Source organism: Pseudophryne corroboree, chromosome 5, assembly GCF_028390025.1.
Source record: "Pseudophryne corroboree isolate aPseCor3 chromosome 5, aPseCor3.hap2, whole genome shotgun sequence".
In the NCBI taxonomy this organism is placed as follows: domain Eukaryota; kingdom Metazoa; phylum Chordata; class Amphibia; order Anura; family Myobatrachidae; genus Pseudophryne; species Pseudophryne corroboree.
In genome coordinates, this window is record NC_086448.1 from 649,332,761 (window position 1) to 649,356,858 (window position 24,098).

Here is a 24,098-nt window from a genome sequence, read left to right on the forward strand (position 1 = left end):
TTGCAGGTAACCCAGGTGTATTCATTATTCACAGACACATTTTAAAAGGTCCACAGGTGGAGCTAATTATTTCACTTGTGATTCTGTGAGGAGACCTGCAAAACATGCACTGTGTGGGGTCCTGAGGACCGAGTTTGAGAACCTGTGGTTTAGAGGATAGGTGTACAGTGATACCTATAGGTGCAAGGTAAGTATCCAGATGAACTACAACCAAGTGCTCAACTGAGCGCATTTCTCCCACCCTAGCAACTAGAATGCCCAGGATCACTGCTAACTTTCAGCCCCAAAATGTCACGATTCTCTTCCTAGCAACAGGATAGGGTTACTTTGGGGGGTTCCAATGTATAGATAGAGCTTATCTATCTCCAGTCAATAAGTCGACATGGTTAAGTCGACCAGTTCAAAAGGGTGACAGTTAAAAGGTGGGAAGTGCTTAAGGTCAGCAGGTACAAAAGGTCCAACTGACAATGGTCAAAAACTTTTTCACATATTTTTTAACTTTTGCTTGATTTACCATCTAAGTGGACTACAAATGGGAGTATTAACGTTGCCTGAAGCGTAGCGGGTCCACATTTACACCGAATGTGGTCACAGAAAGAAATATTACAACCAAAATAATAGGGTCTAACATTTGTGCCGACCATTTCCTGGTTGACCTTTTGTACTTGACGACCTAATGCACGTTGACTATATGTGACTATATGGGTTAGGCCTAAAGACTATCTAATTACTATAGATCTTCTACACCACTTAGGGGTATGCGGGGGGGGGGGGGGGGGGGTAAAGACAAAGATATGTTAACTTCAGAAATGTTGTTCCTAATAAAACATTTTACATGAAACTAGTGTAAGTTTCATGCCCAGGGTGCCAACAGGCCACTACCAGTGCTGCATCTGAAACTGTCCCTAGACCAATAGACAGGGGGTTTAAAAGTAAACTCTAAAACGCTGTATGGAGTTGACGACTGAAGTGGCTTTCAGCTGACACCAAGCACTCAATACAGCCAGATTCAATTTATAGTTACTTTCAGCAGCCGTTAGTCTGGGAGAGGTATCAGGTGCTGAATTCACAACTACAGTATATCCTGAACAGAACATGTGCCCAGGAGCATGCAGTAACTGAACGTAGTGGGCGTTTGTGATGCCGGCATTCAGAAGACAGACTGCAGCATCTGATGGTTAGAATCCAACAGGGCTCTGATAAGTAGGCCAACCCTCCCCCCTTCCCGCCTAACCTCAACCCTGCCTGGTGGTGCCTATACCTTACACCCCTTCCCCACCCCAGCAACCGAAACCTAACCCTCCCCGTGGGTGCCTAAACCTAACCTCCCTCCTCCACAGGTTAAACCTAACCTCCCCTTTGCGGCCTACCTCTCTGGCGGGCCAGCAGTCACTGTGTCTGGATCCTGGCTGCCAGGATTGTGATGTCATTCGGGATGCTGGCACCAGCATTTGGACTGCCCGGATCCCGAACGAAGTATGGAAACAATTTTCCATAGAGGTCCTTAAGTTCAGATGTTTATCACATCCTCCAGTATCTCTGCAAGGCAACATTGCTAAAATGGGTATGCACCCACTGCTAAAAACCAATTAAAACAGTAGAGTCAATCACTTAGAATAGCATTTGTAAAAGCATTACGAACTAGTATAACATGGGAAGTGTGTGATTACCCATTACAACATGTTAGCAGCGTTTATACTAATTAAATATAGAATACAGTGCATCAGCTCATTTTATTATATAAATACACATACAAAAGTACATTTTACTTCATTCACAAATTGATGAACAGGAGATTGCCTCATCTTAAATCAAGAACACCACATCGTCAGAAACCATGACTTGGTTATCATTCTGCATACTGTTCAGTGCTTGCTTGACTTCAGAGAGTTCAAAAGGTTCATGATTTCCTTTATTAATCAATTCCAATAACTGGCTTACCGCTACAGATTGTGAACGCGCGGCCTTAAAGGTTTTTAAGAGAGCAGCTTTAAATTCTTTAATTCTATTAACAAAAAAATAAAAATAAATAAAATAAATAAATAAATATATATATTACTTGGTTGTGAGAACAAACCTTCACACATTAGTTTACACTAATCAGGCATCAAATTCCTACAGGGATCATCACCAAAAACCATTTGCAGAAATACTGCAAGTAAGGAGGGTTTCTTCCAATAATATGACAGATTTCCAAATGACATGCAGGTGCATGGGAAGCAACCATCAAATCAGAAGCATTAGACAGATGACAGCCACAAATGTTACCTGGCTTGACTTAATGAACTCTTTGTTATCAGCTCTCCCTGACTTTCCGACCGCTTCCGTGGGGTTTTCACACGTTGGGAATCTATGAAATAAAAATACAAGTATAGTTTGTGAGCAGATTTCCTTTATGAACATTACAGTCCTCTGTGCTGCTAATGTACAAAAATAGATCCCAGGATTTTAAAGAACCTTACACCCATGCAACCTAAAATTTATGGGATCTGGTCAGGATCCCTGTAGTCACAATACCGATGCTGGCATCCAGACATGGATTGTAATGCCGGCGTTGGGATCCCAAACGAAGAACTGCTGGGACTCCACACTGGCAAGCCGCCTGGGGTGGGTGGGAGTATACACACACACACCACTAATGATGGCACTCGCAGGACTTCAAAACGTAGAAAGAACGGACAGGGAGGTCTCTGGATGAATTAATCAACGTTTCGATAATTTAATACAGTCGTCAGGATTACAATGATAACCGTGCATAAACGATTAAATACCCTCTTACCTCACCCAGTGCATCCACGCCATCGTCACAGACGGCAGGTCCTCTGACGACACCCACTTGCGTCGCGCACTTCCTGTGTGCCTGGCCGCTCGGGCGGTAGCCTGGCAACAAACAATTGTGACATCGTGGATGACAGAACATGCTGGCAATACAGTTTAAGCTGCTATGTATTATGGAGCTTAAACTGTATTGCCTGCATGTTCTCTGACTCTTTAGGGGTCAGTACTCACGCTCAGCGCGAAGCAAAAGGAGACAGTTTACCAGAAGAGGAAGACTGTGGCAGAGGATCCTCAAAACGCAACAAATCCTAGAGAAATAAATAATTTTTAATCTTTCCAGTAGAACTCTGATGATGAAAGGGGACTTCTCAATAAAGGTCTGACTTTTGTGCCTTCCAGCTCGTTTGACTAGTTCCAGTGGAAACTCGACTCTTATCGTTTTAACAGGAAACAGACTTCGTGAACACTTTGGGACTACTGAGAATGAGAACTCTTGGGAAGAAAATCCCCTTTTGAAATCCGTCAACATTTGATCCCATTAGTATGAATACCTCTTTGAGGTGTTTCAATCAATCCCTGGAACAAGTGAAAGGGTCCGTTAAGTCCCAAAAAACCATAAGGCCCGGGGGGTGGGGGGGCGCTAGCTACTGAGGGAAGCAGACACACTTAGTAAGAGCTCCAGCGATTTGGGGCTCTAAATCCCCTAAACATCCCCTCTCTGAGCACCTCTCCTACATCTGGCGGCTTCCCTGCCTCTCCTGACCCCTCTGGTGTGCCCTGGTTCGTGCCACAGAATCGGGGAGCAGTTCTCGGAGCTCCCGCGGATTGCGGCCTACATGTAGCCCCCAGACCAGAGCCTCGATTTTGCTCCCGAGCCGGCGCGCACCTCCGGAACCGCGGATTTGAGCCACAGACTTCCCCTCTGCCCCCTGGTGCCTGCACTGCCGCTGGACACTGCAGGGAGACACTTCCTACTGCCCCTGCTTACCTCCTCTGCCCGGAATCACCAGGGCCCTTGGTAGCCGGACGGAGCCGCGGGACGCCCGGCAGCCATTTTGGAGGAGACTTTTCTGTGCCTCACGATCTCCTGCTTGCTCCCAGCGTGTACGATCACTCTGAAGGCATAATTCACGGGGCCCCGGCGGCGGAGCTGAAGGTGGATGTTGGGCTGCGCTTCCGGTGGGGAGTGATCGATTTGGTGCCGCACACCCGCTGCTGCCCGCCCTGGAGAGCCACTCCTCGGATGCTGCCTGGTCCCTGCTCTCCCTGGAGCCACAATACAACTGCCAGCTTCTGACGCCGCACTCCGTCTGCCAGCTGCCCTGGGAAGAGAAAACCTTCAGAGTTGTGTTATAACCGCCGGCTCCCGGCGCCGCACACTACTTGCCAGCAGACCTGATGGGGGGACGAGCTCCGGTGCCACACTACAGAAGCCAGCTCCTGGGGACACTCACAGATAGCCAGGTACGATAGTGGAGCCACCAACCCTCATCTCTCCCCCTGACGCCGCCTGGTCCTTGCTCTTCCCAGCTCTGGAGCCACGCTGCAGCCTCATGATATAGGTGCAGCTCAGTAGCTGTTAGCTGCCCTGGGAGGACAGCGATAGGGCCACTGGCCCTTATCTCCCCCTCTAAAGCTGTCTGACTTTCGTTTCTCCCAGTCAGCGGAGAGTCAGTCTCTAGGGTGATACTGCAGCCGCCCGTTCTGTTATGTTTGGGGACCACCATCTTAGGGCACCGACTGTTCCTTTTTTTCCCACTACTACCTAGGATGCTGGCCTAGCAACACAATTTGTCCTACCTGGACCGTGATAGTTTTCTTTATACCTTTCCCTTTTCTACTTAATAAAGTTAATATACATCCAACAAACAGCGTCTGTCTCTTTTTACATTTGTGATACCCCGCCTACCCTCTTAGTCCTCCATTACGGCGCAAAGAAATAAGAAAAACATGCAGGCTCCACAATTTTTTGGGAACAAAATCTAAGGGCCCCCAACTCCTGCATTGCTTACGGACTCTCCTTCCTCCCCCTGTTCATCGGAGACGGGTATTGTCCCAGAGATCCAAGCAGTTATGACCAGTTTACTTGAGGGGGTCCAATCCGCCTTTAAGCAAGAACTCTCCACAGTTATTGCCGATTTCAAGTCTGACCTCACGGCCCTTGGTAATCGTACAGACGCTCTTGAATCTAAGACTGACAACCTTTACCGCTCTCAGCGTCTTGATTCGGAACTCTAGACTCCATGATGAGCTGGAGGACCTCAAAGAACGTCAAGAAGATCAGGAGAACCGCTCCCTTCGTAACAATCTGCGTATCTGCAATGTGGCGGAATCAATTCTTAGCTCTGCTCTACCGTCCTTTGAAAGACTTTTTTCAATAAGTCTTACCTGACCTTTCAGATGCAGACTGTCTTTGTGATGGGCCTCACAGAGCGCTCCGAGAGAAACCTGCTCCGATACAACCGCCCAGGGATGTCAGTTCGTCTATATTATTTCGCTCAAAAGAACGAATCCTGATGTCAGTACGGGACTCTCCAGTGATCGATTTCCGGGATATGCAGTTGCAAGTTTTTCAGGACCTGGCCCCTTCTACCATTCAAAAGAGACGGGACCTCCAGCCCGTTACTAGGATATTACGTCAGCATCAAATACGATACAGATGGGGATTTCCCATCATGTTACAGGTTACAGCGAACAATTCCACTCATTCCGTCAAAACCTTAACTCAAGGTCAGGATCTGTTGGCTAAACTTGGTCTTCTCCCTGTACCATCACTGCCTCTTCCTCTGGGCCATGACGCCCCCAGATCCCACCGCCTAAATGGACAAGGGTAACTCATCATCGCAATGACACCAATGACCCTCCCTGATTTTGGCGGACATTTTTGGCTATAATTAGATGGTCCCCAATGCTTTAGGGATATGTCTCCTGACAGGTGGAGACTCTGGCTTCCATCTTACTTCTTTTAAGTGAATGTCATAATTTCCGATATTGCTTACCAGGCTTTAATGTTTGTTATAGGTTACGCCTAGCTTTATACTACTGCGCTGGGCTTACCAGGCTCACCTTATTTACCCTTGTTCTCCACCCCCCCTTATTTTTTTGTTGGTCATGACACAGTACGTTTGTTTTTCATATTCTGGGTTACGTAACTGAATCTTCGGCTCCGGCAGACTCAACTATTGCGGTCCAGAGGGACTTGTTTCTCCTACATTGGTTTGCTGTTCCCGCTACCCCCGTGCTTCCTTTATTTGTTACGTAGAAGTATAATGTTTAACATTTGAGTAGCGGCCCTTGATTGGGACCCTATAGTTCAGGGTTTTATCCCATATGGGTTCTCTTAACACTTTCTCTTCTCCTACATCTCTGATTCTTGTTTCTTGCTGTTACTCTTCTTCTTTCCTTTCCCTTCTTTCCCGGGATGGGTTTCCACTGCTCCTCTTCCGTTCTTTGGTATCACATGGCACTTAAGTTGTTTCATATAAAAGTTAATGGGCTTAATTCTCCCAAGAAATGTACAGTGATGTTATCCGCCTGTCGGAGAGAAGGCTGATCTAGTTTTCCTTCAGGAGACCCATTTCACTGGTACACACTCTCGACTTCAAGGTAAGCAGTTTACCCAAACCTTTTTTGCCTCTGCGGACTGTAAGAAAAGGGGGGTAGCTATGCTGATCCACCGTAACATCCCATTTGTACACACCACAACCATAGCTGATCCTGATGGCCGATACCTCATAGTGATTGGTACGCTCCGCACTGAAATTCACTTGTGTCAGTATATGTCCCTAATCAAGACCAATCACATTTTTTCCGCACACTCTTTTTGCGTCTTAATAGAGTAGCGCAGGGCCACATCATTTTAGGTGGGGACTTTAATACTGTGATTGATCCTTTCTTAGACGCATCTAATCCTCCTAAATATAAGAAGGAAGCATCCCCGACTGAAGCCGCCCTCACATTAAATATCCTCCCTCACACAGCTTGATCTACGAGACACCTGGCGTCTTAAACATTCCACTGCTAGAGATTATACCCACTTTTCTGCACCTCATCAGCATTACTCTCGAATAGATATGATACATGTGTCTCAATCACTCACTACGTTTATTTCTGATGCAGGCATCACTCCCTGTTCATGGACGGACCATGCGGGAGTTTATATCCTGGTAGAACTCTATAGATCCCCTAATAAGACACGTAAATGGCGTCTCGATGACACCCATCTTTCGCATTCCTCCACTCTCTCAGACACTAAATTAAACCTGAATTTTTTTTTATTTAGGAAAACGCCTCCCCAGAAGTCTCTCCTAGTCTAGTTTGGGAGGCACATAAAGCCACTATTCGTGGTCACTTCATGTCCAAGGCCTCAGCCATACGTAAGAAACACCGGAAGTTTCCTCATTGGAATCTCAAATTTCTGTGCTTTTAGCCCAACATAAAAATACCCAGAGTGACTCCCTACTTTCCCAGATAAATAACCTCAGGGGTCAGTTAAATACCCTTTTATCGCGAAGAGCGGCAGCTATACTACAGATGCTCAGTCAAAAATTTTACGATAAAGCGGATAAAATAGTCACTTAGCCAATAAGTTGAGAAGTAAGCGAGCTATGGGAATGATCGAAAAACTGCATTCTACTACATTAAACTCACTCACTTATGATCCTAAACTGATGGTGGAAGAATTTCGGAACTTTTATAGCTCCTTATATAATCTCCCTGCCTCTCCTCTTCCCTCCAACGGTCCGGAGGGAGCATGTTCATACCCATCAGATACCCCCTTGCCATGTCTGACAGAGCAACAGATTTCTCTTCTCAATGAGGATCTCTCGCTGGAAGAGACGGTTGCCGCTATCAAATCTATGCGGTCGTCTGCTGCACCTGGCCCAGATGGCTTTACCGCTCAGTATTACAAAACATTCCTTACGAAATTAGCCGCTTATCTTACCTCGCTCTTTAATAGTGTTCTGGAGGGAGCATCATTTGCGCCAGCAACTGTGCAAGCAGACATTACTGTGATTCCGAAGCCGGAGAGGGATCCAACACAATGTTCCAACTATCGCCCGATCTCATTGCTGAACGTTGATCTTAAGATTTACGCTAAAATCTTAACCAACCGCTAAGCTCCCCCACTCACACAATTGATACACCCGGACCAAGTGGGCTTCATCTCTGGCCGTTAGGCCTCAGATAATACCAGGAGAGCCATAGATTTGATTTACTCTATCCATAAACAAAAGCTACCCTCATTGTTGCTAGCACTGGATGCCGAGAAGGCTTTTGACAGAATTTCCTGGCCCTTCGCTTTCTCGGTATTCCGGAGGATGAGCTTTTCTGGCAAATTTCTGGATGGTGTTTCGGCACTTTATAGATCCCCTACTGCCACGGTTTCTGTTAATCGCCTTACCTCTTCCACATTCGGTATCACTAACGGCACCAGACAGGGATGCGCGCTCTCCCCACTGCCATTTGCCTTGGTTATGGAGCCGCTGGCAGCAAGGATCCGAGCAAATACAGCTATAGCTGGAGTGCGGGTAGGCCCTTCTGAACATAAAATTGCGTTATACGCTGATGTCCTAATATCCCTGGGATCCCCGTCTCAGTCATTACAGCCGCTCCTCTCAGAGATAGGCCTCTACTCTAAACATTCAGGTTATAAACTTAATATGGGTAAAACTGAAGTGTTGAATTTTTATATCCCCGGCCCAATTAAGCTCTTTGGAAAATTCCTTTCCATTTCAATGGCACAAGCAAAAGATTAAATACTTAGGTATTTTCCTAACACATAGCCATCATCAACTTTACCAAGCTAATTTCCCTAGACTTTTAGATCGAATTAAAGTCAGATTTGTCTTCTTGGTCTAGCCTCTTTATCTCCTGGATAGGTAGGGTAAACTCAGTGAAAATGAACGATATTTATTCCTCCATCTGTTTTTAAATTCTTACAATTTCACACGTCACAATTTATATGGGCGAATAAGCGTCCCAGAGTCCGAGTGAAACTTTTACAGCGCCCACATATAGTGGCGGCCTAGGCATCCCAGACTTTAAAAGATATTATTTAGCCACACAGCTGTCACACTGTGTACAATGGTGCAACCCCGAATCTCAAAGGGTCTGGGTATCTATAGAAGCCGCCGAACTAGGTCTCTACTCTCTTCTCTGGCTTCCGAAATCCTGCCACCCTAGAAATGTAGCATCCCACCCCATAGTTTCCCGCTCACTAACGGTTTGGGACTTTGCCAATAGGAAATACAGCATGGCCCCAGCCCATCCCCTATCATCCCAATATTACACAACCCTGCATTCCCTCCTGGTACAAATTAATCATTGTTTGCTCCTTGACAGGATAGAGGTATCTTATATCTGAATGATATCACCAGGGACACTAGTTTTCCTCAATTTTCTCAGATTCAAGAAAATACAGATATTCCATCCAGGTATTTTTATCAATTTTTACAACTCAGACACTTTCATTCCTCACTGAGCCACATCCTCTCTAGCAGACCCCTGACCATGTTTGAGACTATATGTTTCAGACGTCACTCAACCAAAGGCCTAATTTCCCTCTTATATACTACTCTCATTGGGGAAACTCCCTCTCAGCGTGATCCTCATGAGAGAGCATGGGAAATGGACCTAGGCTCAGCCTTAGATGACGAGGAATGGTCTGAAGCCTGGGGTAACGCTGCGTCTAGCTCCATCTGCGTTAGAATCAAGGAGAAGGTTTATAAATTATTATATAGATGGTATTATGTACCATCTCGTTTGAGCAAAATGTACCCGGATACATCAGATAGGTGTTGGAGAGGATGTGGCGCAGAGGGCACTTTTCTACACATGGTGGTCATGCCCTAAAATAGTGCATATATGGAGGGAAGTGATTAATTTTATTTCTAGCTTATTGCAGACTCCTATTCCTTCTGACCCTAAATACATTCTCCTCCCCTTAAACCTGCCAACGCTGACAAAATTTCTAAATAAACTGTTGCGTCATATAGTCTCTGCAATGAATGTCAATTAGCTGCAGATTGGAAAAACCCTATCCCGCCTTCCATGCAGTCTATAATTGCCCGTATCTGGTACGTTTACCGCATGGACTACATGACTAGCATCATAAACTGCTGCTCTAAATCATTCAATAAAATATGGAGTCCATGGCTGACTACCCAACACGCCCCTTCACCTTTCAATTAGTGATGCCCCGTACTATATTTGATGGGACCGTCCCGGGGACTCTATCTTATCCTATTTTCTCTCTCTCTCTCTTTCTCTCTCCCCTTCTCTGTCTCTTTCTTCTCGACCTCCTACTTTTACTCTTCAACCTCAGTCGGTTAGCTTCTCCACTGACTGCCATTCTTTGTTTTATACTACCCGCTCTATGGGTCAAAAATGGATCACTGGTTTTTTTTTTGGTTGTCTTTATAATTACCAACTATTATGCTTTATTTGCAATGTATTATGCTATAACCACTATCTATTGGTGGTTTCTGTTCGCTTTTGTGATCCCACGAATAAAAATTATGTTTAAAAAAAAACAAAAACCCATAAGGCCCAATATGTCCAAATCTGAATGGGACACTTTGAAAAACCTAAAGTCGGGATCAATCCATTGTCATCCGCCCTGCCGACAAGGACATTCAAGATTTACAACAGTACAAGGATGAAATATATCGACAATTGGAGGATACTACAGTATACTTTGAGTTATCTGGGGATCCGACAGCGAGTTATAATTTTGAATTAAAGAGGTTATTAGAGGAGGCGGTGGTGAATGGAGTGATCACCCGGACCTCCATTAACACTGCTACAGGAGAATCCAGTAGCTCCGGAGTTATACACACTCCCCAAAATTCACAAGCACCCCACTGCGCCGCCAGGCCACCCAATTATAGCGGCCAGAGACTCTATTTACTATAAAGTATCCCAGTACCTGGATGTTTTCCTCCAGCCAGTAGTCCAGGCTCAGAGCACTTTTTTTTTTTTCAATAAGAGAGACTACTGCCTTAACTGTGCTTTTACAGAATCTACCGGTGTTACCAGACAATGCTCTCTTGTGCACTTTGGATATAGTAAGCCTATATACTAACATCCTCCCTGTGGGTGGGCTCTTCCAGTCCGCTGTATACAGGTCCAGAATTTACCTTTTTTGTCAGACTTCTGGAATTGACACTTAGAAATTATTTTCTTTTTGACTCCAGGTGGTTCGTCCAACAACAAGGCTGTGCGATGGGGTCATGTGTGGCCCTGGCCTTTGCAAACAGTTACATGTTTGAAGTAGAGAGACAGGCCTTCTTCAGGGAGACCAGCATTGTTGAGAAAATCCTGTTTTTTGTACGTTACATTGATGATCTGCTGCCGATATGGTTGGGTACTGAGGAAGAAAGTTTGCCAACTTGATGACAGGGGTCAACGCCAAGGACAGTACCAGTGCACACAGTGTGAATTACCTGGATGTCCAAATTTCATTAATGGAAGGACGAATACATACTGCATTATCCAAAAATACACCGATCGCAACACCATCTTACATGGAACAAGCCAACGCCCTTCCTCAACCATAAAGGTACTACCGTTCTCCCAATTCCTGCAAATACATCGTACATCAGATGACATCAATAACACCATTAAGGAGATCGACATTATGATGAAGCAATTCCTGGTTAGGGGCTACAAGTATTATGAATTAATCAGGGCCAAACCTAAAGCTCTAGCGATTCCTCACACTAGAACTCTTACTCCAACTAAGACAACCAAGAGGAGTAAGGAGGATATTATTCCTTTTGTTCAACAGTTTAACACCTCTAGTATTGCCATTTCCAAAGCAGCAAAAACTTTATGGCCGATAGGGACTTCGGATCCTGAATTCACCATGCTTAGCAGAACCTGATTAATGTCCAGCTATGCCAGGAACAGAAAGGCTGGCCAAAAACGATATATCTTCAGTTAAACCAAGTGGTCCGACTAACTTCCAGACGATAAAACCTGGATGTTACCGCTGCACTATGTGCAGCTTTATGGAGTATGGCGATTCGTTTTCTCACCTGCATTCCGGGGAGCAGATTGCCATACGCCAGGTGCTTACCTGTAGCAGTACCTATGTTGTATATATCATCCGCTGTCCTTGTGGTCTTCGCTATGTAGGGAAGACCACAAGACAAATTAAAGAACGGATGGCGCTCCACAGGTCAGCCATACGCTAGGCTTTGGAAGGTGGCAAGAGTGGTCAAAATCAACCGGGGCCTGACATTTTAAATTCCTAAATCATGGGTTGGCCACCTTGAGATATAAGATTATAGATTCTGTTCCTAAGAGGTTAAGAGGTGGTGACAGAGGCAAGGCTTTATTGCAGGGAGAGGCACGGTGGATACACAGTTTGACTACCATTGCGCCCAGGGGTCTGAATAAACATCTGTCACTGAATTGTTTCATATAATTAGTGTGGGGTATACTTACGCTTAGTGTCCCGTGATATACTCGGACGATACCCGTTTAGGTGTTATGTACTAGGACCATCGTGTTCACGATAGAAGCACTTTATTCTATATATTGTCAGTTTTAGTCCTATAACAGTATCCCACTCCCTCTGTATTTTATTTAATGATTGATATCTATATGGTTGTAGGAAGCAACATATTACTAAGACTGTCTCCATACCTAGTACTATTAGTGTTATATAGCGAGTCTGGAGCTTTTTCTATATACATCATGCAGCTACTATGTAATATGGAGCTTAAACTGTATTGCCAGCACGTTCTCCGTTATGCACGACAGAGGTCACAATTGTTTGTTGCCAGGCTACCGCCCGAGCAGCCGGGCAGGAAGTGCGCGACGCAAGTGGGTGTCATCAGAGGACCCGGCGGCTGGGACGATGGCGTGGATGCACTGGGTGAGGTAAGAGGGTATTTAACCGTTTATGCACTGTTATCATTGTAATCCTGACGAGGTATTAAATTATCAAAATATTGATTAATTGATCCAGAGACCTCCGTGTCTGTTCTTTCTATGTTTTGAAATCCTGCAAGTGCCACCATTAGTTGTATCTGTCTGTACGGTCGGGAGACCTGCTGGGAGGCACCCAGGCACCTATTTGGAGTAGGAGTGAGTGCAGGCATGTCTGTGTGTGTGTGTGTGTGTAAATAATGTAACTTGTTGAAAAGTCATTGCTAGCAATACTAGTTAGTCATTATACATTTAAAAATTAACACCATGTTACTCAAGTTACAGAAGTGATGGCACTGTACATACTTTCACTCTGACTGTTCTCATCCTGACTAAAAGCATAGGGGTCCATAGAGTCTTGAGAGTCAGACATTTTCCCTGCATGCCTTGAACTTTTCCTGAAGAGGAATAAAAAGACAAAAAACATTTGCTGTAGTGCATTAAATGTTTTAATAGTGAAGAGCTAAATCCCTCTCCGTTGTACCTCATGCCTTCTTGACTTGGCATTTCTTGACTTAAATCTGGATCTTTGTCAATGTGTCTCTTTTCCTTTGCCAAGACCTTAATGAGAAATACAGATATAATATTTAATTGGCAAAATTTTTAATTTTTATATGGCGGATACACAGAGGACTCCTCTAACTGGAAATTATTAACTTGAAGGCATAAATAAGCACTATTGTAAAATAGTAGAAACTTATCTTGCCACAATAAATATTTAGTTTACAATTTCTAAACTGGGAAGAAAGAAAAAAAAACACACACACACACAACAGGCACTGTATAACAAAGGTCAATTGCACAATTAGAAGATAACCAAATTGTAGAGCTCCTGCCAAAAGTACAGGTGAGCTCTGATGAGCTAAAGTGACTGAAGAGAGACATGTTACATGTTATGCATGAGTTCAAAACTCAAGGGAAAGGGAAAACTGGAATAATGGATCCTTGCAAGTCCAACACTATGCATTGTACCAATTAGATTTGGTCCCTTAAGCTGGGCATACACAATTATCTGGTAGATCTGCTTGATCTGGCTAGCTTGAAATTAGTAATTGAAGAGAGCAAGTGACAGTGGACCATTTGATCCCAAAAACTGGAAAACGGACAAACTGGTTCAGACAAATTGGTTATACCCATGATTTAACAAATATGTCTTAACGACAGGTATTGCCATTGCCAGTGTTTGGGAGCATATGGTCCATTGTCATTTGCGCTCATCCATTACCAGATTGTTATTCCGACCAGCCAGATATGGAAATGAACAGTCAGATAACTGTATAGTGTATTCCCACAAAATGTTTGTGTATATTATCAACCATGAGACCTAAAACGCCAAAGAGTAGTCCTGTTTGGTGCACTAATGGATAAAATGTAACCTTTATTAAGTACAATTAAAATCTGTACCCTAAATCATTGAAATATTAAAAGCAAAGGCAAGTGTATAAAGAGGTGAATAAAGTGAATTAAAAATCAAATTGACCCATTGTGTGTTTATTGTGGTCATATCTCTATCATATTGGGTGTTAATCGATTAAATGATGGTAATCCAGTTCATTAATACTGTACGTTAATATATTGCAACTAATAAAGGCTATTAATACAAGTGTTGGCTAAAATTATACCTTAAATACTATTGTGGCAGATTCTCCTCCAGCAATAATCTCAATATGGTGACATATGTATAAACACACTTCTATTATTGGATTTGATGTGTAACTGATTGCAGCTTTAAAAATACATGAGAACTCAAATGAAGTCTGGTTCTCGCACTATTACATTTTCACCCAAATTCCTTCTGTTAAAATCAGCAGTTAGTTACTGCCGTAGAGTAGTGTTTGGTTTCATAATATTACAATCAATAAACTCATGGGCAGATTAGCAGTCACAATTGTTTATTAATCTCATTCAGAGACTTTGGGCTAAATGTAATAGCCTGCTAGTTGCCAGGAGGTGCAGGTTGGTTTTGCCTTGTAAATGTTTGCCGCTTTACAAAAAAAAAAAAAACAACAACAAAAAACAGGCAGACTCTCACAAAGTCCCCACACCACAGGTAACTCGCAGGCTGTTACATTTAGTCCATTTTATCTCTGTGATGGATCTTCAACCTGCGGACTTCCAGCTGCTGTGGAACTACACATCCTAGCTTCCCCCGAATCAGTTTTAGCATGCCTTAATAGCAAAACTGTGGCAGGTCATGCTGGTATGTGTAGTTCCACAGCAGCTGGAGGACTGCAGGTTGAAGACCCATGCTCTGTGTGATTTATGGACTGCACTAGCTCCTACTGTAAGTAGAACTAGTTAAGAACCATTAACCGTATTTGCATTCAAATGCTGAAGTGGAGGAGTGAACCCCCCCACCCCGGGGTGATCCCTGCTCTAGCCTAAAAGCCTACTGCTGATGCACATTGTCTCACCCAGGGCTGGCTCCTGTGTGCATGATCTCACCATCATCAGCCTGGAGCTGGCAGCCACCAAAGTCAGGGATAGCACTGTCCCTTGCTGTGATGTATGGTCAATGACAACTGCGGCTATCGAAATAGCATAGCGGCCCCTGTCACTCAGCACCGCTGTAATACAAACATGTGCTGATATCACTTCTCCCCCATATCAATGTTTCATACATTTACCCCACAATCTCTTGCAAGTTATAAAGCCCTTGTCACAGTGCGACAATGATACAATCTAGATGAATTGACAGTTATTAGCACGCAGCAGGACCACATCACCAACATACGTTTCCTATTAGCTTCATCAAGGCAAACCATGTTATGCATGTGCAGCCAATGCTTGGGAGCAGTCGGCTTTATTGTATATAAAGCTTTGGTGTCCACATACCTTCTTAAAATAAGCAAACTGAACAAGTTCAAGCGCCATTTCAGCATCCTGGCGGTCAATGGTTTTGCTCATTCTGACTTTAGCATGAGCAGTAGCCAATCTGATCATGGTTTCAAGGGCTCTAGCAGTGACCGGCATAGTCTAGGTGAAGATCAATACAATACACAGTCCGTTGTATATTGAATTACAAGAGCAAGTAAAACAAGCTAAATAGAAGTCTAGAACATACAAATAAAGGACAGTGCACAAATGTATGTCTTGTACTTTGCAGCTGTATCTAACGTATGTCCTCTTGCCTCAGTGTATTTATAAAACTGTGTGGTCTGAGGCAGATTTGTCAGCTACAGCAGCATATGCACCTACTGTACTTTAGAACACCCTCATCTAACCCACAGATGGAAGCAGGTGTAAGGTCACAAATCTGCATGTGCGTGCACCCACTACTCTGAGCAGGATCCGGTCTGGAGATCGACAGTGTCTAGGTCGACAATGTTTAGGTCGACCACTATAGGTCGACAGTCACTAGGTCGACAGTCACTAGGTCGACATGGATGGAAGGTCGACATGGTTTCTAGGTCGACATGTGCTAGGTCGACAGGTCTAAAGGTCGACATGAGTTTTTCACATTTTTTTCTTTAAAAATTTTTCATACTTAACGATCCACGTGGACTACGATTGGAACGGTAAAGTGTGCCGAGCGAAGCGAAGGCACCATGCCCGAAGCATGGCGAGCGAAGCGAGCCATGCGAGGGGACGCGGTGCACTAATTTGGGATCCCGGTCACTCTACGAAGAAAACGACACCCAAAAAAAAATCCTCATGTCGACCTTTAGACCTGTCGACCTAGCACATGTCGACCTAAAAACCCTGTCGACCTTCCATCCATGTCGACCTAGTGACTGTCGACCTATAGTGGTCGACCTAAACATTGTCGACCTAGCCACTGTCGATTTGATGAACCACATCCCTCTGAGCATGAGTAGCGCAAAACCATGCAATGCTAATCACTATGAAGCCAGGCTGCCCATAACTATAGATTCATCTGTCAGCCATTTTTTTTTTTTAAATGTGTTACCACCTTGGAAAAATGTACTATAAATTCATCAATTGTATTTTTATTCAGAACTGAGATTTTTTTTTTTTTTAATATCTCCTGATCTATGATTTCTCCTGGCAGCCAGAAAAAAAATGGAGATGTTTAGTTTTTATTATCTTTATACCACTAGGTAGATAAAGTAGTCACATAAGGCTTAAAAGAACAAGAGTCAGGGCACACCAGGTCCCAGATAATGCACAAACCCCAGCAGTTTCTATGTGGAATCAAAACATTGTTGCAAACAGGTTTCAGAAATAAGCTACAAAGAGCAAATTGTTGCAATTTAAAAAAAAAAAAAAACTTTCACCCTGCCCTGTAAAAACACTACATACAACATTTAACAATTACATACCCTAGCACGGTCATTCATTTCATCGTGGCTTCGGATCTTTGCATACTCCTGACATATGTGATCTGCAGCCTCATGAGTCAGAACAGGCTTCATCAATTTAGCAACATGGATATATTTCCGTATAAACTGCATGCTCACAATCTTTGCTTTGCTTCAAGAAAAGTGAAGAAAAACAAAAACAAAACTGAACATTAGAATTGAAACAATGCCGATGACACAGTAATGTTCTTTATGATTTATATGTCACACAGAAACAGCACATAAGTAGTGATGATGGGTTCCTCTGGGTTGATCCTTTCAGTGACTATTTACTCATTTTATGAAACAAGTAGTTTAGTTATAAGTCCTGACAATAGCCGTACTGAAGCATTAATGCAGCAATGCTCTTCATGGAGGGGGGGGGGGGGGGGGGGGGAGGGGGAATCACATAATTACTGTAAAACTAGATACAGACTATACAATTATTGGGTTGATTTGTGATTGATCGATTTTGTATAGTGCAGCAGTGACCAACCTGTGGCGCTCGAGCGACATGCGGCCCTTTCTTCATTCAGATGCAGCTCCCAACACGGACAGCCTCGTCTGACATGCTCACAGCTGTTCAGAGAAGGCATGCAGGACAAGCTCTCCGCTCTCCATCCACGGCCGTCTATCAGTGCTAATCAGGGTGCTCTCGTGACACTTGGAAACCAAAAGTCCCGCGGGACAAACCGGTTCCCAAGCTGGTGAGTCCGTTCAGACCAACTGGAATATTGCCCACTGAGGTGGTGGACTGGACAGTGGAGACATTGCAGCCCTAACAGAACTAACATCAATCACCAGATTCCCAGCTTCCAGAGTGAGAGCGGAGGAAGACACTGACGCCAACAGTCTGGACATATCTGTTGCAGCATTGCCTTACAAAACAGACCGTAAAATGAGCCATACGCATGGCATGTGCACCGCTTAATCTTTGAGAAAGACATAAGCTATTGGTAGGATCAACTATCTAGCTCTCAGATGGCCACCCTCATTACAGCCAGATACTGGAAAGCTGTTTAAATCTCCGTTCAGCTGCGAGATGGTACCCAATCTGTGAGCTATGGTGGAAATATTACTCTATCAGTCTAACCATAATGCTGCACATACAGCCATGTATGTCACTGGCTCTTATAGTGACAATCCTACAGAGAAAGTATCACTCTGTACTCTATAGCAACCAAACTACGGACCTGCTGCTTTTGTTACAAATACTCTTCATAAAATACTTGGAGGCACAGTCAAAATTGGAAGCAAGGCCAAACCCCATTTTTGCGCGCGTATGATGTTGGCACTTTGATGTCTCTAAATATATTTTTGGACTTTGTCTGAGTGGTTGTCCACCCCTGGTGTAGTGTGTAGGCACAAGTGTTTTGGCCAAACAGAAAAATAGCCAGAATTTTTGGCACTCATACGAGATAGGATCATACAATCTTTAAACATTTAAGACGGACAGTGCTGTGGAAGTGTTTAAACCATCTATAAAACAATCACCGTTTTCCAATTAAATGGATATACTGTATTTACCCAATGTCAAATTAAAATAAATAAAAGATGGCACAGAAATCCCCAAGTCACATTACTCAGTCACACACTTTCTGCGTGGGCCATGCAGCAGGTTATCATGCTTCTCATAAATCTGAAGGTCTTGATCAGCGACGTCTGAGGCATTTGGATCGTCCGTTGCAAAAATCTCAACACTGCACCCGAGAGGCATTGCTGTGTATAGAAAACAACTCAAATTTAATAAAGAACAAAGGAACAACAAGGCACCATTGTTTCATTAAAGAACACTAGTTTACATCAAATTTGGTGTAGAAGATACCAGTAAATATTCCTTGCTTTAAAAGATATACATGAAAAAAAAAAAATTCTGACTTGTAAAAAAGTCTATTGTACATAGTGTAATACTTGTACAATCACAGATTAACGTGCATTTAAGTACAAAGTCTAGTCTTGAACTGACTTAGCAGCAGCTTTATCTGGAAGCTGGTAAGATACAAACATCACTGCCTCAATCATGTAGATAGAGATGAAATGTATTCACCACAGAAGGTATGTTGGCAGATGCAGTAGGCAGGGCGAGGTTTGCAAAAAACACACGCACACTAAGCATGAGCAAAGGGAGATAATATGACTATAGCCATCTAAAGGGGCAACTGTACCCTATGCCACCCTGCAATACAGAAACTAGATGGCGCGGACATCAAGAAATGTTATGAGCTGTAGTAAAACTGTTGACACAACAATATTGACAGTGTTAACATTCCCCCCGTAGTCACCCTGACCCTCCCTACTTGCAGCCTAAACCTAACCCTCCCCGGTGGCACCTGAACCTAACCCCCCCCCCCCCTTTCCCTCATACACACATCCCCCAGCCAAACCTAACCCTTCCCCCGCAGCTTGACTCTAACCCTTTGGGGGTGGGGAAGGGGGGGGGGGGGGTCCCTAACCCTCCCCTGCAGACATTTGAAGGATTTCAACAGGCTTTGTGACAGCTTATGACCGCATGGTCCCAGGCAATACCTGCTGGTCTTATTTGGTCAGATAAAAAGCCTAGTATAGGGAAAAAAAGGAGGACTCTTGTTTGGGCGCACTCTTTGTGTTAACCGTAAATTCAAGACTTAAAGTTTTTAGTTCTTCACATAAAATAAATTAAAAATGACATCCAAAATGCTTCAATGCTTTAAAAACAAACTATGTTCTGATCCATCAACATGTGAGAAGTTTACAGACAGAAAAATAGATAAACACAATTCTACTTCTCTCTGCCTTGGATCAGTACAAAGTAGATTGGTCTTTAATAAGACCCTAATGCAGGCATGTCCAAACTGTGGCCCTCCAGCTGTTGAGAAACTACATATCCCAGCATGCCCTGACACAGCTTTAGCATTCTCTGACAGCAAAACTGTCAGGGCATGCTGGGATATGTAGTTTCACAACAGCTGGAGGGCCGCAGTTTGGACATGCCTGCCCTAATGGGTCAATTAGTGTGAGGTAAGACCCACTCACTGAGGTCACAATACTGATAATGCCAGTTGTGCGTAATAGAATGCAGGTACAGTATATCACAAATGTGTGTACTATTTGCCATACACACATCACACATACATACAAGTGTCAGAACTGGACGGAACCACAATAGGTTGATTCAGTTGAAATGCAGAGACAACCTTCGGCAGGAACTGCTACCTAGTCCTGAGCTCCGCTCTATCCTCGTAAAGGACCAAGTATGGACTTTTACACGATAAGGCCCCCAATTCCGAGACGCACCTAGCAGAAGCCAGGGCCAGTAAAATCACAGTCTTCCACGTGAGGTACTTGTCTTCTACCGTCATCAAAGGCTCAAACCAGGAGGACTGTAGAAATTCCGACACCACATTCAAATCCCAGGGCGCCGTAGGCGGCACAAGAGGTGGTTGTATGTGGAGCACCCCTTCCAAAAAGGTCTGAACTTCTGGCAACAGTGCCAATGTTTTCTGGAAGAAATTGGAGAGAGAGTTAAAAACTGGACCTTAATGGAACCCAGACGCAAGCCCTTATCCACCCCAGCCTGCAGGAAACGTAAGAAACGTCCCAAGAGGAACTATGCAGGTGGATGTGTGTTCCTCGCACCAAGAGACATCTTCTGCAGATATGATGATAGTGTTAACATCACAGGTCTCCTGGCCTGAACCATGGTAGCAATAACCTTTGGTAGAGGCCAAGGGCCTTCGACAGACATGTCCAGAAGATCCGCGTACCACGCCCTACGAGGCCAATCCAGGGCAATCAGAATTGCCTGTGATTTCTGATTCGCTTGAGCACTCTTAGGAGCAACGGAATCGGAGGAAACCGTTAGACCAAGCCCTTCAGGCCACAGCGACATCAGTCTGCCCACTGCCCTCGCCTGAGGTTCCCTGGTTAAGAGAGCAATATCAGTGAATCTTCTTGTTGAGACAAGAAGCCATCATGTCTATCTGCAGGCAGTCCCACTGGCAGGTGATCTGCTGGAACACCTGAGGGTGGAGTCCCAATTCTCCCGGGAGGAGGTCATGACGACTGAGGAAGTCCGCTTCAAAGTTGACTACTCTCGGAATTAATTGTTGTAATTGCTCTTGGATTTCTTTCTGCCCAGAGGTGTATCTTTAACACCTCTCACATGCAGGCTCTGCTTTTTGTCCCTCCTTGCCGAATGATGTACGCCACTGCAGTGGCATTGTCCGACTGAACTTGGATAGCATGATTCGTGAGCAGAGGAGAGGCCTGAAGCAGAGCACTGTAGATTGCCCGAAGTTCCAGACTGTTGATCGGAAGGAGGGCTTCGTGAGCTGACCATCTGCCCTGGAACTGTGCCCCTGTGGTGACAGCACCCCATCCTCGCATCAGTCATGAGGAGGGTCCAATCCTGAATTCCGAAACTCCGGCCTTCCAGGAGATTGGAGGACTGCAGCCACCAAAGGAGGGAAATCCTGGCCTGAGGCGACAGCCGAACCATCCGGTGCATCTGTAGATGTGATCCGGACCACTTGTTCAGGAGATCCAATTGAAATGTTCTGGTATGGAACCTTCCATATTGGATCACCTCGAAGGAGGCAACCATCTTCCCCAACAATTTTATGCAAAGACGGATGGATACACAAGCAGGTCAGAGCACCATGTGGACCAACTCCTGAAGTGTTCTTGCCTTGTCCTCCGGAGGAACACCTTCTGGGCCACCGTATCCAGTAACATCCCCAAGAACAGGAGCCGCTGAGTCGGTTCCAGGTGGGACTTGTGTAGATTGAGAATCCACCCATGGCGAGACAGAAGTTTGATATTGTGGTTGATATGGAGCAGTAAAAGCTCCCTGGATCTTGCTTTTATGAGAAGATCGTCCAGGTAAGGAACAACAGTGACCCCCTGGACCCGGAGCTGGAACATCATCTCTGCCATCACCTTCGTGAATACCCCTCGGAGCTGTGGACAGGCCAAAGGGTAGTGCCTGGAACTGGTAGTGATTACCCAGTAGGGCAAACCTCAGAAAAGTCTGATGAGGTGGCCAAATTGGAATATGAAGGTAGGCATCCTTGATATCCAGGGAAACCAGGAACTCCCATTCTTCCAGGACTACAATCACTGCCCACAGGGATTCCACTTTGAACTTGAAAACCTTTAGGTAAGGGTTCAAGGACTTTAGATTCAAAATGGGCCGTACCGAGCCGTCCGGCTTTGGAACCACAAACAGGTTGGAGTAACAACCCCTGCCTCATTGTAGTATCGGTACTGGAACAATAACGTGGGACTGGACCAACTTTCAGATGGCCTGGCGTTACTTAACCTGCGTATCCTTCAAAGCTGATAAGTTTAATTTGAAAAATTGTTGGGGAGGGGCACAGTCGAACTCCAGCTTGTTGCCCTGAGAAATAAGGTCCCTTTACCCAGGTATCTTGGCAGGAGCTTTCCCAGATGTGGCTGAAGTGACACAGTCAGGATCCCACCTCGCGATCTCCTCGGGATGGGTGGGCACCGTCCTGCTGAGGACTTGTTGGAAGCAGAACTGGTGCTCTGTTCCCGAGAACCGGTGGTTGCAGGTCTTTCTGACTAACTCTGGCGCCTCTATTTGCATTGGAGGCGCCTCTGGCCCTAGAATGAAATCTGTTAGACTGAAAGGACTGAACAGACAACCCCAGGTAGGAACGCCTAGCCAGCGGGGCCCCAGAGGGTAGAAACGTGGATTTCCCAGCAGTGACTTTGTAAATCCACGTATCCAACTCAACCCCAAAGAGCCATTCCCCAGAAAAGGGGAGGGATTCCACACTGCGCTTTGGTTCTGCGTCCACTATCCACTGAGCAACCACAAAGCCCTGCGCGCAGACACTGCCATGGCAGAAGTCCTAGCATTAATACTCCCCATCTCCTTGAGCAAGTCACACAGGACGCGTGTGGTGTCCTGAATGTGCTTGAGGAGAGTCACCATAGTGACCAGAGGCATAGTCCGCGAGAGGCCCTCCTGAATCTAAGTAGCCCACGTGTGAATGGCATGGGTCATCCAGAAACCTACTATGACTGGCCTCTGCGATATACCTGCTGCCCTGTAACTAGATTTGAGTGTAGCCTATCTTTCGGTCCCCAGGATCCTTCATGGTAAAGGAGCCCGGAGCAGGCAGCACCACCTTTTTGGACAGTCGAGAGACTGATACGTCAACCCCCGGGGGTTCTTCCCAGAATTTTCTACCTGCAGGAGCAAATAGGAAAGAGCGCAAAATTTTTTGACACTTGGAATTTTTTTGTCTGGATATTTCCAGGCCAACTTAAAATAGGTAATCTAACTGCAGAACCAGGGAAAGTGACACTTGGCTTGTTTCGTATAAAAGAAAAACAACTGCTATGACGCAGCTTTAACACATCCCGTATAGCCAGAATGAGGGGTTCAATACCCTGAGCAGAATCAGGATCCCCACTAATGGGATCTAAGCCCTTACCATCCTCCTGTATGTCCTCATCTGAATCAGAGTATGGCAGGTAAACCACGTTTCTGTGGACCTGCATGAGAGATGGAGGGCTGTGTAACATCTGCCCTAGCAGATAAATCTGCAACAGTCTGTTGTAGTAGCCGAGTCTTGTGTACATTAGCAGACAGTTGTGATGACATATCAGACATCATAGTTTTAAGAGCCCCTAGCCAGGAGAGCTCTGGACTTTCTCCTCCAGTCCCTTCACAGAGTTGTGAAGATTAGCTGCATTGTTCACATAAAACAGAATCAGTAGATAAGGGAGATAATCTAGCGCGGCATACACTACAGAGTTTGTGTTTACCCATGCTTACAGTAATCACAATAACATACAGACCGTAATACTGATCAAACCTGCCCTTACTGTATGGGAGAGGAGACACAGAGAGAGACACCAGCACACCCTGAGCTGTACAGCCGCAGTGAGGCTGTCAGCTAATTATATTACAGTGAAACACTAGTACATTCCGTCCTGTAGAGGACACAGATTGTGTACAATAGCTCCTCTACCCCTTTGCTACACCCTGTACCAGTTTTCCAGCATGTCTTGGGAGTCAGAAAGCGCTGTGTGTGCTGAGTGCTGCTGCAGTAAGCAGAGGAAAGCGCC

The 24,098-nt window shown here is 44.9% G+C and overlaps 1 protein-coding gene across 2 annotated transcripts in view; it reads right to left on the reverse strand.

The window, feature by feature from the left end:
• Positions 1 to 1,714: 1,714 nt before the first annotated feature.
• LOC134928198 (maternal DNA replication licensing factor mcm3) overlaps positions 1,715 to 24,098 on the reverse strand; it is a 97,779-nt gene continuing 75,395 nt past the window's right edge. For both annotated transcript variants that reach the window (XM_063923660.1, XM_063923661.1), the window contains 7 exons: positions 18,614 to 18,737; positions 17,001 to 17,151; positions 15,553 to 15,693; positions 13,202 to 13,278; positions 13,024 to 13,115; positions 2,269 to 2,350; positions 1,715 to 2,005 (listed from right to left, as the gene is read on the reverse strand). In XM_063923660.1, the coding sequence (XP_063779730.1) occupies positions 1,807 to 2,005; positions 2,269 to 2,350; positions 13,024 to 13,115; positions 13,202 to 13,278; positions 15,553 to 15,693; positions 17,001 to 17,151; positions 18,614 to 18,737 (866 nt within the window). In that variant the 3' untranslated portion in view covers positions 1,715 to 1,806. The remainder of the gene's footprint in view (positions 2,006 to 2,268; positions 2,351 to 13,023; positions 13,116 to 13,201; positions 13,279 to 15,552; positions 15,694 to 17,000; positions 17,152 to 18,613; positions 18,738 to 24,098) is intronic.